A 13,135-nucleotide genomic window follows, 5' to 3' on the forward strand; every position below is an offset into this window, starting at 1 on the left:
TATTATTAATTTGCCTTCATCATCAACTCATTCTATCTTTCCTAAACTCCTTTCTCTGAATAAAACCACTCTAGGTAGCTCCCACATCCGCTGCCCTGTCCACACTTTGATTTTTCCTTTGGTTTTTCCTTTTGGTTGCCATCTAGGCTTGTGCGTTCACCACCCAATTCCCAAGCCTCCGGCTGTCTGTAGGCTGGGATTTTTTGTGCTGCTAGTAAGCTGGGGAGGGGTGGATTCAACCAGCCTGAATCACATCCCACAGAAACATCTGTACCACGGCATCTGTACCACGCCATCCCACTACTGGCCTCTCCCTCCCCCCCGTTACCTTCCTATTTTTGTTGGTCCCCCCACCACATTTGTATATAGGGGGAGGGCAAGATTGTCTTCCAAATATTTCTTTATTGATTTGATTTGTGTCCCACTTTTCTCCCCATACTGAGACTTTCTTGTTTTGGGCAACACCTCCCCAAACCCCTTACTGTTGACTCACCTAGCTGGGGCTGATGGGAGTTGTAGGCCAAAGCATCAGGAGGACTCAAGGTGTCCCCATCTCTGAGACTGCAGGCTCAGTGGTTTTATCAAAGGAGCACTGCCTCCTCCTTTTCTCTGAGGTTTAACCATGCTGGCAACCTGAATAAGAAAGTACGTGTCACTGCTGCAGGTGCGAGGAACCTCTGGTCACAACCAAAGGTCAAAGAAACAACCCACAGGTCAAAGGTCCCCTTTCTTTTGACATAAGTGGCTCAACATATTTGGCTACTCATCCTTTCCCTCTTTGTCATTATCTGAATTTAAATATCCACTCCAAAGCTTAGATGCTACTGCTGAGTTCCAGCTAGAATGACCCACGTTGCCAACACATAAATAAATCCCATTAATTGAATGGACCTGTTCTTGTCCTCCATCTTTCCCAATTTGCTCAGCACTAACAAATTGATGCGCTCATCCCTATTTGGTTAGCATATGTGAACATTCTGTGGCATCACAACAGTTTAACCAATGGGATGTTCTGACCAGGCCACAGGATACCTAGACAGCCTGCAACATTTACCCCCAGCCCCAGGTGTTTTGTTCTCCTTTAGTTTCTATTTTCCTCCCTTTTGTATCTTTTGCTCACATTCCCCCCCCCCCCCCCCCGTTCTAAAATGCAGCCATTTGCTCTGCCTGGCAGCCAACCTTTTTTAAAAAAAAATATTTGCATCTTAACTTTTCAGAGGCGTCTTTCTCTCACTAATTCAGAAGCACTTTCCTTCAACCAAACGAAAAAGAGAAAGAGGAACTGGCATTAAAAGAAAACGTAAGACCCTTCTTCCACAACCTCCCTTCCTTTGCCAACCCCTCAGAACCTGGTATCTGCAGTCTGGTTGCAGTTTGTGGTGACGTCCTCTCCTTACCTTACCCCCATTTTACCTCCCCTCAATTCCACTCCCCTCCACTCCTGCTGCTCCATCCTGCTTTTATTTTGGTTTGTTTTAACAAGTCTTCATTCCTTTCTTTGGTGACAGGGTTTCACCCTAGGCATGTGATCCCATAACTGTCTCCTTGTGATCTCGTGTTTCTAACACACCTGCACCAACCCTTCCCCTTGTCCTCTTCCTAAATGGATTAATTTTGTTCATTGGTTACATGATGATAATACTCATTGCTATTAATATTTTCATTGTCCATAGTCTTATCTAGCAATGTAAGAGTTGGCTGTGGAAGACATTCCAGTTTTGTATATTTTAATCTTTTCTGTTGCTGAGCTGACCTATCCCGGAACGCTGATTTTGGGGTTGCATAAATCTGGGTCAGACTAATTTGTGAAAACGTCATTTAACTGTTATTATGTGTTTGATGTATGAAGTATGTATGAGAGACAGAGTTCTGTAGCGCTTGGAGTGTTGAATTTCTGGAGACCAGGATTTGAATCCTCACTCAGCCACAGAAGCCCGCTGGGTGCCCTTATAGAAGTGCCACTCTCTCATCCTCCTCTGAAGAAATCTTGTTGTGCCAGCTTGGTGTAGTGGTTTGAGTGTTTGACTGGGACTCTGGGAGATCAGACTTTGGATCCCTGCTTTGCCATGGAAACTCACTGGGTGACCTTGGGCAAATCACACTCTCGTAGCCTTAGGAGAATGCAAATGCAACCCTCTTCTGAATAACTGTTGCCACAGAAACCCTAGGAGGGTTGTGAGATGTTGTATTGAAAGTGAGCATGGTGTAACGATTTGATGGTTGCACTGGGACTACAGAAGACCATGGCTTAAATCCATGTGTATCCATTGGGCAAGTCACCCTCTCTTTCAGTCTCAGAAAGCAATGGCAAACCTCCTCTGAAGAAATCTTGTCAGGAAACCCTTTAATAGGGTTACCATAAAAGTTGGCATTGACTTGAAGGCACATAACAGCAATACACATGTAGGTTGTATTGGGGCTGTGATGTGTGGGAGAAGATGTTTTAGCCCACCCTTTGTGGGCCCATCTAACAGGCCCCAGCAACCTCTTCCAAACTCTCTCCTCTCTTTTCTCCAGGAAAGCAGCGAGTTCGCTGTGGCACAAAAGTCCCCAAATCCACCTACGACCTCACCAGCACCTTCATCAAGATCAGCTCCGACAGCAGCTCCGATTCAGAGCCTGGGCTGGAAAGTGACTTCAACTCTTCTCCAGAGTCTCTGTTTGATAATGATGACGTGATAGTGGTTGAGCCTGGCCCCACCAACGGCTTTGTGTGTGAGGACCGAGGTGAGGAATGAGACTGCAGTGGCCTTTTGCCTTTTCTTCCCATCACACAGACCTCCTCCCGTGTGTCTCCTATGCTGCTAGAATTATTACACACCCATTTCCCCATCAGAGAAAGAAAACCCTAGGAGGTCATTTTAAAACAGTGTTAATTCGAAAGCATATAAGAACATGTTCCTTATAACCAGTCCCGGTCCACAGTCTGGCCACAGCATTTTAGGCCTGCTATAGTTTCCAGTTTTCAAAGGCAGCCCCAGGTAGAGTTCCCTACAGTAATCCAAATGGGAAACAGCCATGGCCCAATGCAAAGTTTAAAGTTTGCAGAACCCTGCCTAAGGTGGTCTGACTTACAATGCTGTGTTTTTAGGGCCCTTCTCTTCATGTTTCACCAAAACAAGATGCCTTGAACTTTTATTCCACCCCTGTACAGGTGGCATGTATATGCAAAGTTCCCAGAAGGAAATGCAGGGTCCTGGTGCACTGGAACACGTTGAGAGAGTGAAGCAGGATCTCCTATCGAAAGTGAAGGCACTGGGCAAAGAACTACCTCTAAATACTTTAGATGAACTGATTGATCACTTTGGAGGCCCGGAACATGTGGCCGAGGTGGAGTATTTGTATATTTATTGCATTACTCCCTGAGAAAATCCTGTCAGAATGCTTATATTTTGAGGATGGGGTGCTGAAGGCAAGCCACTCCCTGTCTTAAGGCTTACAATCTTTAAAAAGTAGTATTCAAAGACACAGCTGTGTTCTGTTAGTCTCAGTGGTGCTACAAGATCCCTTTATGATCTTAAAAAAATCACGCCAGAAAAGGAATAGGAAGAAGAGGGAAAAGGAAAACAAGAAAAGCCAGGAACAGGTTTTTAGGGTTATGAGGGCTCTCGGCCTGGTGGAATGAGCAAATGGGTGATATTTGAGGGGGATAAGCAAAGCGAGATAGAGCTAGCTTCTTGAAGGGGTGGGGATTTTTTCTTTTCTGTTTTCCCCATCTTTTTCATCTAGACGGAATGGCTGCTCCAGTTAGGGTAGAAATGAGTGTAGGTCTATGTGGAGATGTTATTTTGTTCCCAAAATAACTTGTCCCAACCTCGCTGTTCCCATACTCACAGGTTTGTGGGTTCTGTGTTCAAATACCATACAAAAAGAGAATTATCCCATGTGGATCACCAGATATTGGAACTATAAAGAGAATGGAACCTCATATTTTCCTGCTGCATGTTGAACTGCATTGTTCGTTTTTCCTACGCAGATGACAGGACGGAAAGGGCGTGTTGTGCGGCAGCCTGATGGCTCTGTTGTGTTCGAGACACGGGCCGAACCAGGGCTCTCCATTGACAACGTGAATCTCAAGGAGAAAGAGCGGTTCATGAACGGAGATAAAGTGAGCTCCTGAGGACACCCGGGGAACCAAGCACAGTAGTTTGGGCTGGGTTCTGAATTTGGTAGAAATCAGAGTTTGGAAAGTATAGACATGTACTAATATTCTATTTTGAGGTAACATGGGGGGTGATAGCACTTTTTTTGAAAGCAATATCTCAGCTGATGACATCTTACTTTTTAGTATAAAGAGTGCAGTTGTCTTTACTCATTTCTTTGCTACTTTCAAGGGATTGTAGGCTATTTCTCACTATTTTAGAGGGATTTTTTTCTCTCTCTGATAAGTCCCTTTACAAAATTATACTAAATATATTTTGCAAACAGTAGCTTTTCAGGGTCTGGAAAGGGTTCACTTCTGTATTACTGTTCCTCTCCCTGATCTTTTCTGTCTCCCTCAGCTTGTAGCAATAATCTCCGAGGCCTCAAGCTCAGGGATTTCTCTCCAAGCGGACAGACGGGTAAAGAATCAGAAACGGCGTGTCCACATGACTCTGGAATTGCCTTGGAGTGCTGACCGAGCCATTCAGCAGTTTGGTGAGCCAGACAGTTTTAACTATTTTACTTATGCTAAGCAAAATGTGCATGTGGTGGTCTTGCACAGAAAATGTACATAAGTATTTTACGTGCAAAAAAACCACGTGTGAATTTTACATGTAGTAAATGCCAAACTGAAGATTCTTATCAGGTCAGCACTCTCAAGATACACTTGACACTCAAGATACACTTTTTTTTTACTATTTTAAAAATATTTTTGAATGTTTTCTCCTTCCCTAGCCAGGAGCAGGAAAGGTAATTCATCAGATGTGCTGGATTCCAACTCCTATGAGACCTAGCCAGCCTAGTGATGATATAGTATGGCCAGAGGTGCCATCCAGAACTATCTGGAAGTCTTCATGTTCCCCAGTCCAGATTGTAGCATCAGCCGGTTCCGTTCTTACCGGAAAGAGTAGAAAATCACCACTGTATTTGTGAATTTCCCTTCCAGGTCGGACGCACCGTTCAAACCAAGTGTCTGCTCCAGAGTACATCTTCCTCATCTCTGAATTAGCAGGGGAGCGGCGGTTTGCCTCCATCGTGGCCAAACGCCTGGAGAGCCTTGTAAGTTTTCACTTCTTCCCTTAAGGCCTGTTTTCAAACATCTCTAAAAACAAAACAAAACAAACAAGCTTCATTTATATACCGCTTCATACCGCCTAAGCAGTGTCTAAGCGGTTTACAACTGTAAGCTAATTTGCCCCCAACAATCTGGGTACTCATTTTAGCGACCTCGGAAGGATGCAAGCCTGAGTCGAGCTTGAGCCCTTTGGCTGGTCTTGAACTCACAACCTTGTGGTTTTGAGTGAGTGGCTGCAGTACAGGCATTTAACCACTGTGCCACTCACCCCACATGTGCTTACAGCTCTGAAGCTGGCTGCAATTCCAAACCTCCTCAAAGCTTCCTTTGGTACCAAAAACTAACAGCCAGCACTACTACAAGATGAGTTCTATTGGTGGTAAATCAGGGGTGGGCAACTGAGTAGGAGGTAGGGGACATTCCCTCTTTCTCCACCCAGCCCCACTGGGCTGCACTGGATTGTTTCCACATACACCCTTCTGGCTGCCATTTTGCCTGATTTTTTTATCCATTTTTTTTGTAGTTGGAGGAGTTGGGGTTTTTCGTGAGAGTTAGGAAAAGCAAATCACCACATTTTGACCCAAAGCTTGGAAATAACTGTTAAAAAGTAATGAACTACAGTTATAGTTACAAAGCCTTTTTGGTATTTAGTTACTATGATCATTGACCATTTTTACAAGTTACTTTTTGCTTTCTTTCTCTTCAAGATACCCTGATAGTTGCTCCTTAGTTTGTTAGAAAATACATCCAAATGATATAATAATAATTGTAAGCCGCTCTGAGACCCAATACCCGCAAATAAAGTAAATAAAGTAAATAAATAAATAAATAAATAAATAAATAAATAAACTTCTCTCTTGTAGTATAGAACACATAACTGTAACTGTGGCCTCCCTCTGTAAGTATAAAGTGAACCAAAAGATAATTAAGACACACCACAGAAGAAGAACAGTTATCTCTTATGTTACAGTCCTAATGCAATTTAGCCATGCCTTTGTTATTGGTAATGACTGGCTATGGCTAGATCTATGAATGTTTTGAAGTAAAGTCAGGATTGTCCATGCCACCATATTTCTGATTTCCGTATATGATCATGAAAGCTGGACAAGGGAAGACAGCAGATAAAAAGAGAATAAATTCATCTGAAATGTGGTACTGGAGGAAAGTTCTGTGGACTGCTAAAAGGACAAATAAATGGGTCCAAGGCTCAGTTAAGCCTGAGTTCTCACTAGAAGCCTAAGCAAACACACTGAGGCTATCGTACTTTGGGCATATCATGAGATGACATGATTGAAAAAAGAAAGTAATACTTGGCAAGGTAGAAAGTAGTAGGAAAAGAGGAAAACTACATTACAAGTGGGTAGAATCAGTTGCCCTGAATCTGCAAGACCTGAGCAGGGCTGTTGATGACAGGGTGACTTTCAGGTCCCTCATTAGGGTCACCGTAAGTTGAAGTCAATTTGACACAAATAATAATAGGAACTCGAATTAACAACAATAAACTATTTTCCCAAGTGCAGGTTCCTCCTTGACTGTTACACTGCCTGCAAGGCAGAGGGTTCTGCATGGGAGAAAAGTGAGCTATAATAAACATCTCCCCGCAACTTCATTTTCTTCTTTTCCTTCTAACAGGGTGCCTTAACTCATGGGGACAGAAGAGCCACTGAATCCAGAGACCTCAGCAAGTACAACTTTGAGAATAAGGTGAGAACTTCAAAGAGGGAAGCCATCACTGCCCCAGAAATCTGGCATCTTCTCTAAATAACCTGTTTATTATGGCACAAGTTGCAAAGAGGACATAGAGGGAGCAGCAGCTGGCATTTTGAGACAGACTGCCTTGAAACATGGAGGTTCCCCAAGCAGCAGACCTATAGGCAGCCCTCTTCTTTCTAAATTAATTTTTTCAGTTCGTTCTTTAGAGGCAGTGCTTCAATCCAAAAGCAGGGCAGCTTTGACTCCCCAGGTGATAAAATAGTAACTCCTGTCATCTTTTGCCACTTGCTGTTCTGGCGTTGGGCTGATGGGAATTGCAGCTCAGCAACAGTGAGGAGCTCACAAGATGCTCAGCTGTGACATAGTCCAGATTTTTGTTCATGCAAAAAATAACTGGAGGAGGCAATTTTCTTGAGCTGGCCTAAGATTTTCAGGGGAGGCCTTTCTCTTGGTCCCACCACCACCCCATGTTCATGTGGTGAGGATAGGGGAAAGGACCTTCTTTTTGGCTGCATGCAGACTGTGAAACACCTTTCCACTGGGGGTCCAGTTGGTCCCCTCTCTGCTCTCTTTGTCAGACAAAGAACTTTCCATTCAGGCATTCTTAAATCATGTGGCATTCAGATTCTAAAAGCCTGTGGCAGAAGGGCCTTTGAAAAGGATGTACTATGTTTTTTATCTTCCATCTTTTTATATATGTTTTAAAGGTGTGTTAAACTGCTTCTAACTATGTGCTTTTTAATAGAATTGCTTGTTTATCTTTATTTTAATTTTGTAAAAAATATTAGCTCAATCTTGTTTTAAGTTATTTTGGGTTCCATGCCAGGAGAAAAGTGGGGCATAAAGTAAATAAGTAAATGAAACCACAACTTCCCCCACATCTGTCTCAGCAAAACCAGCCTGGATTGTGCAAATTAAAATACTGTAGAGATAGTATCAGACAGAACAGTACTTGCTTTTCCAGAATGTGGTTTGCCAGGCTCGGAAGCTGTATCTTTCTGTAATGTGGGCTAAACACTTACGGCTGTGGTTGAGCACAGGTCTGGGCAATGGGCAGTCCTGCTATATTGGACTACAATTTCCATCAGCCCTAGCAAGTATAGCTAATGATGGGAGCTTCCTGGAGCTGTGGCTTGACAACATTTGTAAGGCCATACTTTCCCACTGCTGATATATGCAAAGGTGAAGAATTTCTAACCCCCTGAGGGCCAAATTTAATTTCAGAGACATTTGCAGGGGCCACATTCCAGAGTGAAAGGCAAAAGGAGTGGAGTCAAAATGCCATCAGATTATATTGTACAAAGTTATTTCTGCAAATAGATAGGCCTCAGGAAAAGGGATTTTAACCTTTTGGAATGGGGGAAACCTACAAAAAATGAATTAACACAAAGCTGCTGTGCAATGGGAAAGGGGGCTTAGCCATTTGGGGAAACCCAGAGGGCCACACCTGGGCCTCAGGAGGGCCACGTCTGGACTCCAGCACCTGAGTTTCCCACCCACTCCCATGTTAATGGTTCTATGGCTTTCCATTATTTATATTTTTCCTGCTTCCATTCTTTCTAGTATGGGTCCAGAGCCCTTGACAGAGTCCTGCTTACCATCCTCAACCAGACGGAGAACAAAGTCCCCGTGCCCAAGAGTTACGATAAAGGAGATAGCGTCTTTTTCCAGGGTAAGGTGGTCCAGGATGAAAGGAGTGTGGTGTTGGACAAGTGGGCGGGGGGAGTCCTTCTGGCCAACACAGGAAAAGAAGGTGTAGGCATCATGTTGTGGTTAAGGGCATGAGTTATAGCCCAGGCTAATCTTTTATTCAAACTCCAGCCATGGACTTGAGAAACAATGTAGAGTACTGATCAGACCAGAGGTTCAGAGGCTAGGGGGCTGCATTAGCTCCCACTGGAGACCTTGGAGGAATGCACTCTCAATGTGTGTGTATGTGTCAGTATGTGCCTTTGTGTCTGTATGTGCCGACATGTGCTGTCGACTTATGGCGATCCTATGAATTTCATAGGGTTTTCTTGGGCAAGGAATCATCAGAGGTAGTTTTGTCTCTTCTGGGCCTAAAATGGACTAGGGGTAAAACATGGTCAAAATGCCCCCACAGTTCCTGGGGATATTTTGGGACAAAAATGTTTTAATTCTTTTACCCTAGTGGGTTCTGGTGGCTGTATGTGAACCACAGACTGCTCTTTGCTGACCCATATGCTAGAATGTTGCACACAGACTTGGGATAACTGACTTTTACTCTCCATTGAGCCATGAAAAATAGCGGATAACCTTGGATAACCTTGGAATAGTCATTTTATTTGACAGCCTAATCTACCAGAGTTGTTGTTGTGAAAATAACCATGAGCAAGCAAAGGAAAGTCAGATATACCATTTCATTGGGGAAGCAGAATTCTTATTTGGGAAGCAATGCTTTCATTTTGCGCATGACTGCACCTGTGTCTTTATTTGGTTTATTAATTCCATGAGTTTTAACCTATTTCACTGAGTAAGATGAAATTAGTTTGGCTGATTTGGTTGGCTGATACAGTGGTACCTCGGGATACGAAATACCCAGGTTACGAAATTTTCAGGATACGAAAAAAACCCATAGGAAATTATTGTTCCGGGTTGCGAAAGTTTTTTCGGGTTACGAAAAAACTTTTGGTGCTTTTCTGCGCGATTTCACACGGAATCGCGGCTTTTCCCCATTAGCGCCTATGGGAATTCGGCTTGCGAAAGCCTTTCGGGTTACGAAATTGACAGCGGAACGAATTAATTTCGTAACCCGAGGCACCACTGTACTTCTAAACATGAGGCTTTCTTCTCTTCCCCATCCCTTTGCAGAGATGAAGCAGTGTCTCCTTTCGGTCGGAATCTGTTGCAAAGAGATGCGCTATGGCTTTGTGACTGTGGAGAAAGGTATCGTTTCATCCTCTTGTTTCTTTCTATCTGGCAGAAAAGTCTAGCTCACAAGTAGAGAACTGTTGTTGGTTTTTTACGTTGCATTTTATTGAGAGATGCAATGGTAGTCAAAACAAAATGATCTCTGGCTTACCTCTTTTCTCTTTCAAAAACTCACTGTTGAGTCTCTCTCTTTTTCAACCATTCCCATTCTTAGGGAAAAGGCAAGAAAATAATTTGATAAATCAATTGATTGATCCAGACACTTGCTGTTGGTGTATTTGTTTTCATTCTTTCATTTAGCCATCCCTTTTTTGGCCTCTCTTTCTTTCCTTTCCTCCCAGGGTCACCCCCAGAGTCATAAAGCTAGAAGGGACTCCTGGGAGCCATCTAATCTAACCCCTGCCAAGTAGGAATCCACTAAAGCACCTTGGTGTATACTATTACACTCTTCATAAAATGAACCCAAACAAAACTAATGTAGGTCCTGTGAGTGAAATGTTTTCTTGCCCCACTGACTTAGAGAAATTTTCCAAGGGAACACTGGCAGACAACAAGAGTTAGCCACACAAGCATCTCTCACTCTTCTTCTTTTCTCTTCTCAGACTGCTCCATCACCAAGTTTCTGAACCGCATCTTAGGCTTGGAAGTCCAAAAGCAGAACCTGCTCTTCCAGTACTTCAGTGACACTTTTGACTATCTGATTGACCGGGACAAGAAGGATGGCAAATATGACATGGGGATTCTGGGTAAGAGAACAACAATAGTAATAATAGTAAATATAGGGGCATAACACCCTAGAAAACTCCAGATCCCGTTGGATCTTGGAAGCTAAGCAGAGTCATAAGGAGCCCTGGTGGCACAGTGGTTAAATGCTGGCACTGCAGCCACAACATATAGGTTCGATCCTGGAAGGCGCCAGTATCGACTCAGCCTTCCATCCTTTAGTAGGTCAGTAAAATGAGTACCCAGCTTGTTGGAGGCAATTGGCTTACACATTGTTCACTGTTCAAACCAAGCCACACAGGCCTACCCATGGCATCACAGTAAGACATAAGTGTGGTACAGACGGTGAGGTGGGGCAAATATTTTCTATTTTCTCTGCAAACCTGCTTATATTTGTTGCCTTCCCTACTCTCCAGATCTAGCCCCTGGCGTTGATGAGATCTATGAAGAGAGCAAAGAGGTCTTTCTGACACCCGGCCACCCACAGGATGGACAGGTGGTCTTTTACAAGGTAAGAATGGGTCAGTGTAGAAGGGCAACATGAAAAGCTGGATCAGAATCACAACTATGTTTATCCATTGTAGCGCTTCTTGGGATATCTGATGTGGGGCAATTTTTTTCCTCAAGTGTCCAGGGATCAGCACCACATTTGTGGCTGCTGGCTATAGCTGTTTCTTTATTTCCTGAAACTTCCCATTGACTGACAGTCAGTAGCTCTGGGACTACAGTGGTCCAGGAACTACCACTTTGAATAGCTCTGTTCTAGTGCATTATTGTCTACAACAAGTGTCTTCTTATTTATTGATCTGATTTGATTTATATGCTGTCCTTTTCCCAGAGTGGAACCCAAGGCAGTTCTCGCAGAAGGAAATCAATTAAGTGATTTCAATTTTAAAAACAATTAAAAGTTCTGTGCCAGAACTATGTGTAGTTCCATGTCTTCCCAAGACATGTTATGGTTATAAGATAAGATTTATTAGTGGTAAATGGTGCAGCAGGAGGTACACAGCAGAGAAGCCTTCCAGCCCTTTTGCTGATGGGATCCAGAATGTCAATAGTAGAACTGGCCTGTAAGCAAGCATTTCTACCCAGACTATCCCTGATTGGTAATCCAATTCCCCACGGTTGGCTATGGGGAACCCTTGGGCTGGGCTGCATCTGCCAGGGTGAGGCCAGAGGAAATTACACTCTGAAAGGAGTCTCATAGAAATGACACAGAAGGGAAAAGAGGCTGGGAAGGAAGAAGAAATGAGCAAATCTGAGTCACAATTGCAACCTTGGTATGGTTTCTTGTCTAGGAGGTGACCTCCCTACTGTGTGTCAGCAATATTTTCTCTCCTCTCTCTATACTCCAAAGTAGCATAATAATTCTGTATGTGGAACTGCTCTACAGCTGGCCATTAACTGATGCCCAGACTTACTGTGAAGCCACTGCAGGATCTGCCCATGGCCATTCTGTACCTGATGGAAGAGGGATGGGAATCAAAGAACTGTCTGGCTATGTCCTTGTAGTCAGATGCAAAATGATTGCATCATCTGCTGAGATTTCCAGAGGACTCCAGTGAACCTCAGTAGATGATGCAGTCATTTCACTGCAGGGACATAGCCAGACTCTTCTGATCTTACCAAGCACAGACTGGCTCTCAAGATGTTCTGCAGCAACTCTGTGGTATGCTGTGGGAGGTCCATATGAAGGAAGGAAAACAATGCCAGCCTCTGCATCAACCCAAAAAAGACATAAAGATGAATTTCACTTGCACATGCCACTAACAGACCTTAGCCCATGCTTGCCCAATGGAGGGATTGTTGTTTTATGACACCAGAAGGGGCAGGAGGGTGACTGCTACCTAGAGGTACTCTGGGACAGTACCTTTTGAGTTCCAAACAGGTACTTTCCACAGAGCTGTGGCCCTTTCCCTAAACAGAAAAGATTCCAGTCCTCATGGTCTAAACAGGACACGGGTGAGGTGGTCCATACCTTGAGGATATTTTTGACCACCATGTGGTACTTCATGTCTCCTCTGCATGGTTCTGCCTTTGTTTTTTCCAGATCAGTGTCGACAGAGGCATAAAGTGGGAAGAAGCCTACAAGAAGTCGCTCCAACTGACAGGGCTCAATGAAGGCTTCTACCTCTCCCATAAGGTGAGGTGGCTAAAGGGTGGGCGTTGCTAGTGGGGATGGTGTTGTGGCTGTTTGTGGCTGACTAGAGCAAGGTGAGGGAAGTCTCTTGCAAGATGTCAAAATTTCCCCCTGGCCTTATTGGTAAAGCTAGGAAAGCTGGAGTGAATGTGTACATGTGTTTCTGTGCACACATGCGAGAATTATTTCTGATTCATTCTAAGTGGACAAACTGGATATGCAGAAAGGAGAAGAACAGAAGAAGATTAATAAACATCAGTAAGATGACTAATAAACATCAATAATGAATAAACATCAATAAACAATAAGAAGATTAATAAACATCAAGCAAGCTGAGTCAATAAATAAATGGATATGTAATAAATAAATGTTTAAAAGAACTACCAAAGAATCCATACTCCATATATAACAAATACGTAATCCATACAGCTTTATAGCAATGGATGTGA

The 13,135-nt window shown here is 43.6% G+C and overlaps 1 protein-coding gene across 12 annotated transcripts in view; it reads left to right on the plus strand.

Annotated features, from left to right (window-relative positions):
* The window catches only part of SBNO2 (strawberry notch homolog 2), a 109,889-nt gene that overhangs the window by 87,775 nt on the left and 8,979 nt on the right, over positions 1–13,135 (plus strand). For all 12 annotated transcript variants that reach the window (XM_089535758.1, XM_089535769.1, XM_089535763.1 and 9 more), the window contains 12 exons: positions 1,218–1,300; positions 2,518–2,727; positions 3,155–3,330; positions 3,977–4,108; positions 4,503–4,638; positions 5,090–5,202; positions 6,851–6,922; positions 8,495–8,603; positions 9,764–9,838; positions 10,426–10,569; positions 10,963–11,057; positions 12,597–12,689. In XM_089535758.1, the coding sequence (XP_089391884.1) occupies positions 1,218–1,300; positions 2,518–2,727; positions 3,155–3,330; positions 3,977–4,108; positions 4,503–4,638; positions 5,090–5,202; positions 6,851–6,922; positions 8,495–8,603; positions 9,764–9,838; positions 10,426–10,569; positions 10,963–11,057; positions 12,597–12,689 (1,438 nt within the window). The remainder of the gene's footprint in view (positions 1–1,217; positions 1,301–2,517; positions 2,728–3,154; positions 3,331–3,976; positions 4,109–4,502; positions 4,639–5,089; positions 5,203–6,850; positions 6,923–8,494; positions 8,604–9,763; positions 9,839–10,425; positions 10,570–10,962; positions 11,058–12,596; positions 12,690–13,135) is intronic.

Source organism: Sceloporus occidentalis, unplaced genomic scaffold, assembly GCF_023333645.1.
Source record: "Sceloporus occidentalis isolate IW3139 unplaced genomic scaffold, rSceOcc1.0.p SCAF_8, whole genome shotgun sequence".
Taxonomy (NCBI): Eukaryota; Metazoa; Chordata; class Lepidosauria; order Squamata; family Phrynosomatidae; genus Sceloporus; species Sceloporus occidentalis.